Source organism: Mandrillus leucophaeus, unplaced genomic scaffold, assembly GCF_000951045.1.
Source record: "Mandrillus leucophaeus isolate KB7577 unplaced genomic scaffold, Mleu.le_1.0 Scaffold117, whole genome shotgun sequence".
Taxonomy (NCBI): domain Eukaryota; kingdom Metazoa; phylum Chordata; class Mammalia; order Primates; family Cercopithecidae; genus Mandrillus; species Mandrillus leucophaeus.
Genome location: NW_012099987.1, coordinates 1,113,489 through 1,122,758, shown reverse-complemented (window position 1 = coordinate 1,122,758; position 9,270 = coordinate 1,113,489). Strand labels below are relative to the sequence as shown.

Sequence of the window (9,270 nt, the reverse complement as noted above, 5' to 3'; positions counted from 1 at the left end):
CACGACACTTGGCTAATTTTTGTATTTTTAGTACAGATGTGGTTTCACCATGTTAGCTAGGCTAGTCTTGCACTCCTGACCTCAAGCAATCTGCCTACCTCAGCCTCTCAAAGTGCTGGGATTACAGGCTTGGGGCCACCGCATCTGGCCTATTTTGTTTATGCATGGTTTAACATACAGTTTTCTTGACTTTCTTGACGTCTTTCTTTAGTTCTTTGCACATCTTTAAGACAGTTGTTTTAAAGTCTTTATCTGGTAGATCTGCCATCGAGTAGGTCTTTATCTAGTAGGTTTTTTTTTTTTTGGCACAGTTTCTGTTGATTTATTCTTTTCCTTTGAGTTGGCCATACTTTCCTGTTTCTCTGTATACCTTTGTGTTTTTCTGTTGTTGAAAACTGGATATTTGAATCTAATAATGTGGTAACTCTAGAAATCACATTGTCCTCCTCTCCCAGGGCTTGCTGTTTTTTGTTATTGTTATTTTTTAAAAAAATCATGGCCTGGTGTGGTGGCTCACACCTGTAATCCCAGGACTTTGGGAGACCGGGGCAGGTGGATCACCTGACGTCAGGAGTTCGAGACCAGCCTGGCCAACATGGTGAACCCCCATCTCTAGTGAAAATACAAAAATTAGCCAGGCGTGGTGGCATGCGCCTGTAGTCCCAGCTACTTGGGAGGCTGAGGCAGGAGAATCGCTTGAACCCGGGAAGCAGAGGTCACAGTGAGCCAAGATCGTGCCAGTGCACTCTTGCCTGGGTGACAGAGCAAGACTCTGTCTCCAAAACAAACAAACAAACAAAAACATCATTGTCAGCTGTCTCTGTGCCCAGGATCAGGCTGAGGTATAAACATAAGGTCCTCTCAGGTCTTTTCTGAGTCGATGCCTTTCCCTGTGCATGTGTGGTCACTTTCTAATTTTCCCTGTATATGCAGTTGCTTTTAAATGTCATAGTCTTTAATATCTGGATCCCAAAAGAGGAAAAAGAAATAATGAAGGGGTGTGGAAGGGGCACTAGCTTTTTAAATCCCCTGGAAGTCACTTTATCCAGAGATAGAGGGGCTTGCAACAATGGGGAAAAGTACAACAATAATGGTCCCCCTCTCATTGCACCTCTGTGATTAGAAGTAAGCAGTGATCAGAGCACATGTTCCCAATATTTGTAGGATAAGGTCCTTTTTGCTTACCTTGGGCTCCTGAAAAATGTGTGTGGGTTACTCCAGGAACATGTGCACAGCTGCCTGCCATGGGGCTGAGGGGTAGGGGTGGGGAGATAGCTGCTGCTGTGCTAACAGCTGACATTGACCAAAATTAACCCCAATTTACCACCCAAGCCTTCCTCTGGATGCTGCAAGCCTTCAATACACTCCAGAGTTCCAAAATATAGGCTTTTCATATCCATGAGTTCTGCATCTACAGATTAACCAATCTCAGATTTAAAACATTTTTTAAAAAGCCAACAACAATAACAATACAAGAGTAAAAAATAATGTGAAAAAACAAATACAGTAGAACAACTATGTACATAGCATTTACATTGTAGTGGGTATTATAAGTAATCTAGGAATGATTTAAAGTGTATGAGAGGATGTGCATAGGTTACATGCAAATACTATGTCGTTTTATACAAGGGACTTGAACATCCATGAATTTTGGTGTCTGTAGGAGGTTCTGGAACCAATCCCTTGCAGATACTGAGGGACAACTGTAGTTACATCAGACAGGTTCTCTGCTAGTACAACTGCTGTCTAGGTGGGGAGATGAATTCCTAGTGCTGCTGCTTCTTCTATCTTCCTAGAAATTCCTTCCATTGAATTTTTTTAATTTTCACTTTATGTTTTTCAATTCTATAAATTCTCTTTGGTTCTTCTTATATAAAAATAGCTCAAGAAGTACTCAGTAATTTACTCTATCTTGTTTGTAGATCATATTTTCAAGCTTGTCTTTTATTTTTAAATCATATTTTAAAAAGTTCTATTATTTTCTATATTTGATCATTCTATTTTCTTAAGCTTTTGCTTTGTATGAGCCTTCTATTATTTCTTCTGGCTCTTATTCATGCTGTCTTTGTGCGTGTGTGATAGAAGAGGTTGTAAACTGTAAGCTCATGTTCCTTAAAGTGTTATATCTTTGAATAATCTCTGAGCTAGGATTAAAACTGTGGTCTTTCAGGAAAAATATGTATTTGCTTTGCCAGTTGTTTGGTGCCAATGCCAATCTGGGACTATTTTAAGTTAAATTCTAAATCTGAGATAGATTTTAGGCTAAATAAGTTGTATAAATTCATGTCAGAAATCTGAATGAAGGCTGTCTTCTGATTACGAATACCTTCCAGTGAATTTTCCTGCTCTTAGAGATTCTGTGACACATGAATATGTTTTGTCTTGGAATTACTTTTCCAGTTATTTCACACTTTCATAACTTCGCTTTCCAGTCTATATGCCAATGGCTCCCAACTTGTAGACCATGCTTTTTACAGGGGTCCTTAAATCCACTACTTGTGAAAAAGTGTCTTTAGACTCTGAAATAATAACATATCTGGCACATGTGTAAATGTGCACCAATAATCAAATATACACTAACACTTCAGATCAATATAATCCAAGTCAATTTCAAAGTACTCATGAACTTATAGTTCTTCAACTTTTTTAAAAAAATCAATGGATGTTAAAACTAGAATTACTTTCATATGGCACACCTGTGAAATATTTTTACACAAACGTGGGTCTTAAAAAAGATTGAAACCATTTCTGTAATCGCCTAAAAAGTAGGGATTGTGTACTTTTCTTTATCTTCCATAGCAAGTGCAGTACTTTGTCTAAAGAAGTTACCTAATGAATGCTTGATGAACATGAATGGCTCAAAACCTACCTTATTTGCCAATAATAATCTTGTAAAGATTTTCTCGTCAGCTGGTTTATTTCTGAATTTTCATTTGACAATTCAGTAGCATCTGTCAGTGCTTTCAGCTATAACAACAAAAAAAGAGCTCTTTGGTATATTTTATCCACCTGTTACCATTACTCCAGCTCACCTATAGGTCAAGGTGTGTGCAGCAGCAGAACAAATGTATAACTTTGTGTGTATTATTGGCTTATCTTCCACAATATATTTTATATAAGCACCTTGGGGAGGAACTGAGAAGAGCCTCAATATCTATGTAGGCAATAAACATCAATTTAGTATCTAATAACATCTAGTATCTTGAACATTACTAGACAATCAATTCATTAATTGATATAAAGAAATGTCATTAGATCAAGAAGGAATATTGAGCACAGGTACCAATCTTATCTTTCACCTAAAATCCCATAGTTACAGAAAAAACATATGTCTGTCTTTATCCACATCCATTGCCATCATCACATCAATATCTATATAAATATACTGATAACTGTCTTTACAGATAAGTGCATAATGTAGGAAAACAAGAAGAATAAAATCAAGAGAACAAGATATACTACAGAAGGTATAAAACAGAGTAACATCCATAGAGCAATAGAATAGGAGGAAACTAGGCCGTAAAACACATAAAGGAGAAGTCTGTCACAGGTAGGGGTAATTTGTGGGAACTTCAAGACTAGAGTCAATTGATATAAACTTTTACTGGAAGACATACGAGAAGACCTAAACATAGGAAAACAAACTATATTCCTGGAAGAGGAAACCCAATTTTTATGAGGATCAAATTTCTTTCAAAATTAATGTAACACTACAACACAATCACAATAAAGATGGTAACAGGATTTTAAAAATAGAAGGTGACAAGCTAATTCTAAGGTTCATATGGAAGATAAAATCTATGGGGTATCCAAAAACATTCTACAAAAGAACAACAATGAGGAGGTACTTGTGCTATGACATATAATAATTAAATATGGTAATGAAACAGTATGGTACTAGACCATACTAGTCCTCAAGCAAACCTATATGTTAATAAATATGTGCAGCTGGTATAGGATAAAGTTAGTATTTTAAATCAATAGGGAAATAAATGATGGTATTTGGATATTAGGCTGATCTTTTGGGAGAAAGAGTGGAGTTGGAGCCCAGTCTCACCTGAGACACAGATATAAACTCTAGATAGAAAAGGCTGGAAATTATATACACACATGCCCTTTGACACACACACACACATATACTCACACATTCATATGTATACACATATACAAACACATATATAATATACACCACAAGGATATATAAAAGGAAGTCTTTATAATTTTGGTCTGTCAGACACTATTCATTGCCCTTAAAGGATCATTTTTCTTGGTTGGCAGAACACCAATTTTGTTCAATTGCTCAACCATTTTCCATGTGTTTTTGAGGTAAACTGATTAGTGCAGCTATTTGCAGCAATTTCATTCTTGCCAATGAAGAGTTTAGGCATGATCATGTGAAACATTTCTAGTCAATGAGATATTAGGGGAAATCTGCTGCAGGACGAGAGAGATTGGAGAAGGCTCTCAACGTGAGACACTACGCTGCATATTATCTATCTGACCAGCACGCCTTGAACTGGAGCAGCCACTTGGTTAGCTTCCATGAGTGGGGCTAACCCCAAGTCGACTTGCTGAAGATGAAGAGAAGGACAGAAAAGGCTAGGGTTGTTGATAATATTGTCGAGACACCAAATTAACCAAACCTAGAGCTGCCCTAACTTGGACAATATGAGGTAATGCCTTTCCTTATTGTCTGAAGTAACTGAGATGAAGTTTTCCTTGAATTGCAACCAAAAATAGCCTAATTGATAAACTTGGGCTAGAGAAGGTCTTAGGAAGCTTAGGAAGCAAACAAAAAAAATCTAAAATTCACAAGGGAAAAGATTAACAGATTTGACCTCGTAAAAATGTAAAATGCTTGCCAAGTTCAGTGGCTCATGCCTGTAATTCCGAAAACTCAGGAAGCTGAGGTAGGAGGATTGCTTGAGGCCAAGATTTCAAGGCCAGCCTGGCAACATAGAAAGACCTCGTTTCTAAAAAAATTTTTTTAAATGACCTGGTTGTTGTGGCATGTACCTGTAGTCCCAGCTAGGGAGGCTGAGTGAGAGCATCACTTGAGCCCAGGAGTTAAGAGGCGGAAGTGAGTTATAATTGCACTCTGGGTGACAGAGTGAGACCTTTCTCAAAAAGAATTTTTTTTAATTTAAAATGTTCGCTGAAATATATAATAAAGTTTAAATCAAGTAACAGAATAGGACAAAAATATATAAAACATATTTAAAAGATATACTTCTTTTATGGACCTACATCTAGAAAAAATATATATATATATTATTATTACTATTTTTTTATTTTTTATTTTTTTGAGACAGAGTCTCACTCTGTCACCCAGGCTGGAGTGCAGTGGCACCATCTCGGCTCACTGCAAGCTCCACCTCCCGGGTTCACGCCATTCTCCTGTCTCAACCTCCCGAGTAGCTGGGACTACAAGCACCCGCCACCACACCAGGCTAATTTTTTATATTTTTAGTAGAGACGGGGTTTCACCATGTTAGCCAGGATGGTCTCGATCTCCTGACCTCGTGATCCACCCGCTTCAGCCTCCCAAAGTGCTGGGATTACAGGTGTGAGCCACCGTGCGCAGCCTATATATTATTTTTTAACTCATGAATTAATTAAAGATGAAGCTAGAAAATAATACTGAATATTGGTGAAGTCTCTGCGAAGTGGACTCTGTCCTGCCTTGCCAGTGGAAATTCAAATTGGAAAAACATTTGGAAAAGGCATTTTATCACTTTCTAACAAAGTTTAAACTGCATATACCCTTAACTTTGACCAGGCAACTTCACTTCTATGGGTCTACCCTATAGAAGTTTTCATAGATGTGCTCAAATATATAGGTACAAGGATATTCACTGCTTCATTATTAATCATAGAGAAATGACCTAAGTGCCATTGAATGGGAGTGATTAAATATGTTAAATATATTGAAATAAACCTATATTATGGACATATATATATAATAGTGATACATATAAAGTTCCAAGATAGAGTATTAATTTCAGAAAACCAGCTGGGCATGGTGGTGCACACCTGTAGTCTCACCTACTTGGGAGGCTGAGGTGGGAGGATTGCTTGAGCCCAGGAGTTTGAGTCCAGCCTGGGCAACATAACAAGATGCTGTATCTAAAAAAAACCAAGTTGCCAAATAATACATATGGTAAGATCCAATTTATGTTAAAAACAATCATGGCATACATACATATAGAAATACAGGGAGAAGAGAACTTTAAGGATGTACTTAAAGAGCTAAAGGATGTCCAAACTATGAGGTGTGGAATGAATTAGGGCTTTCACATCTTGACACTTCTACAATTAATCTTTTCCAGTGTGAATGTATTCCTGTATTATTTGTACAATTTTTTAAAGCTAGAGGGAAAAAGAGCAGAAGTCGGCATAGCTGAGCATCCTTTCTACTCTCTCATACTATCAGCAACATCCCTCTTTGTTCTTTAAGTGGAATTCATACTCATATAAAGGAGCATATTTCAGTTTAAGAATTTTTTGGATGCCAATGACTCTTCCACTACTCTGAATTGGTTTGAAAACACTGGGAACAGGCAAAGCCGTACATTTCACACCCAGTGTCTAAATTATCCATGTTTAAGAAATTAATCTTTTGGTGGGAGGCCGACGGACACGCTCTGCACCACGTGGCCTTTTCTTCTCTTCCCCACTGCTCTTCTCCACCTTAGAAGAGAAGATTATGCACACTTCCAACCACATTTCTCTTTTTACAATTTACTGGGAGGTAGAGAAAATATTTATATTCATATAAGAGAATAAATTGAAAACAAGTAAAAATCTGCTAAGAAATTACATTTGGCTCCTAATACAATAATAATACTGAAACATATTGCAAATAATAACCCCAAAAGTTTTTATTTTATGCACAGACCCATGCATATACATGAAAAATAAACCTAGAGTCCATATATACTTTAATAGATGGTACTCTAATAAACTACAATTGATATTGTTAGATAAGACTTTAAAGATTCTATAATATTATTGGAAAAAATTCTGTAAAGCAGAAATCTGTAGATCAAATCACTTTTTAAATGACCTGCATTTTAATCTGAGTTGTTTCCTTCATTCATTTAAAAAATGGCCATATTTTACTAAAAGTTAGAATATCCAATATTGATTTTAGGAAATATTCTGATATTGCTAATGCATGGTGTTCATCTATTAAGTTCTCCCACACAGTTGCTCCATCAAATCAAATAGATTAACTCCTGGCTGGGCATGGTGTCTCAGACCTGTAATCCCAACATTTAAGGAGTCCGAGGCAGGCAAATCACTTGAGCCCAGGAGTTCAAGAGCAGCCTGAGCAACATGGCAAAAGCCTGTCTCTATGAAAGAGAAAAAAACTTTAGCCAGGTGTGGTGGTGCACACCTGTAGTTCCAGCTACTCAGGAGTCTGAAGTGGGAGGACAGCTTGAGCCTGGGAGGTTGAGGCTGCAGTGAGCCATGATTGAGCCACTGCATTGCAGCCTGAATGAGACCAAAAAAAAAAAAAAAAAAAAAAAAAGGATTAAGTCCTGTGGGTTTTAAACTTGTATTTTAAAAAGCAGATATCGGCTGAGTGTGGTGGCTCATACCTGTAATCTCAGCAATTTGGGAGGCCAAGGCAGGCAGATCACCTGAGGTCAGAAGTTCGAGACCAGCCTGGCCAACATGGCAAAACCCCATCTCTACTAAAAACACAAAAATTAGCCACGCATGTGGTGGGCACCTGTAGTCCCAGCTACTCGGGAGGCTGAGGCAAGAGAATCGCTTGAACTCGGGAGGCAGAGGTTGCAGGGAGCCAAGATCACGCCACTGCACTCTAGCCTGGGTAACAGAACAAGACTCCGTCTCAAAAATAAAAATAAAAAAGCAGATATTTATGAAGGTCCATAACAGATATTTATGAAGGTTCATAATTAGTTCATGTCCAGTTTATTGAAATGGCTTTGTGGCTCCATCGGGACTGAATGTTTCATTAAATATCTTACAAGTATTTGATTTCAAATGTATTCATTAGTTGAATGAGACATACTATCAAAATACCTTTCCCAAGAGAACACTAGTCAACAAAATGCTCATATATCAGAAACCTAGCAGAGAGTTTAAATGAGGCACAAGTTTGTAAAAGTAATCAGTGGGTACTCCTTCTATTTCTCTTCAGACTTCATATAGCCCTCATGATGTCATGAGATGACTACTTGGATTAATCAGCTTCGGACCAAGACTCTTCAGATTTGTTACGAGATTCAAGATTTCTAATATTTTAATTAAAATACTTTATTACAAGACTTAAAAAAGCCACATGGCTCTTTTCAGTAACAATCATTTCAAATACTCTTCTTGAGCTATAGGACCAAGAATACCATTGATTAGTAAACCATTTGTGGTAAATAAATATGCCATTGGATATATTTAAAGCTTTCTCCCCAGTCAGTCAATTCCTACAGTTTCTTTTCAGAGAAACTGAAATTGAACCATTGTTCTACTTAAATATTTAGAAAATGTTCTGATAATTTGCTCTGGACAAGGAATTTTTTCTCTTTCAATATTAAATGTTTAGCTTTATAATGAAAGCCATTCTCACCTTCTCATAAAGCAGCTGAGATACATTCTGTTGCTGCCTGTCCTGAAAACATTCATATAGTTGGAGAAGCCTAGCACATAATACTTGTTCTTGATTGAAGAGATGATGATGGCTGAATTGCAAACCCACAATGTTGAGGTCTAATTGGTATATTTCCCTTGGACCTTCCATTTTGTTCATAAATGAACTTCCCAGGTCATATTTTATTGCCTTGTAAAGAAAAATAAGTGCACGATGTTAATTTGATTCAGTTTCTTTTGAAATTATAAGAAACTTTTCTTTATAAAAGTAACATTTCAATTGAAGGCAAATCAAGAGATATAGAAAAACAAAAAACAATAATTTGATTCTTTTTCCTTAAATTGATTATGACTCTTAATTTCATCAAATATATTTATATTACAGTATTTTAATCATCTTGCTATTAACTATTGTCATCTATCTCACCATTGTGTGCTGGTGGAGTGGAAGTTGGACTTTCAAGTTATAAAACCAAAAATAATTTCCTATGGAAACACTATGACAAATGGTGTATAGAACCGTGGGCCAGAGTTAAAGGAGAATTACTTATTAAAACATTGTTTATGAATGGATACACTGGTGATCCTCTGGGAAATTATCTTCAGGAGACTGGGCCCTCTAAGCAATTCCTATAAGAAAAGCACCTGTTTTTG

The 9,270-nt window shown here is 36.9% G+C and overlaps 2 protein-coding genes across 2 annotated transcripts in view; both read right to left on the bottom strand.

Moving 5' to 3' along the window:
• LOC105553846 (coiled-coil and C2 domain-containing protein 2A-like) overlaps window positions 1-8,734 on the bottom strand; it is a 33,914-nt gene extending 25,180 nt beyond the window's left edge. Inside the window, exons 1-3 of the mRNA XM_012000004.1 lie at window positions 8,597-8,734; window positions 6,267-6,369; window positions 2,870-2,967 (exon numbers count right to left, since the gene is read on the bottom strand). The gene's annotated coding sequence lies outside the window, so the exon portion shown is untranslated. The remainder of the gene's footprint in view (window positions 1-2,869; window positions 2,968-6,266; window positions 6,370-8,596) is intronic.
• Window positions 2,866-9,270, bottom strand: part of LOC105554326 (chromosome unknown open reading frame, human C10orf131) — a 46,368-nt gene continuing 39,963 nt past the window's right edge. Inside the window, exon 8 of the mRNA XM_012000757.1 lies at window positions 2,866-2,967. Coding sequence (XP_011856147.1) covers window positions 2,866-2,967 — 102 coding nt within the window. The remainder of the gene's footprint in view (window positions 2,968-9,270) is intronic.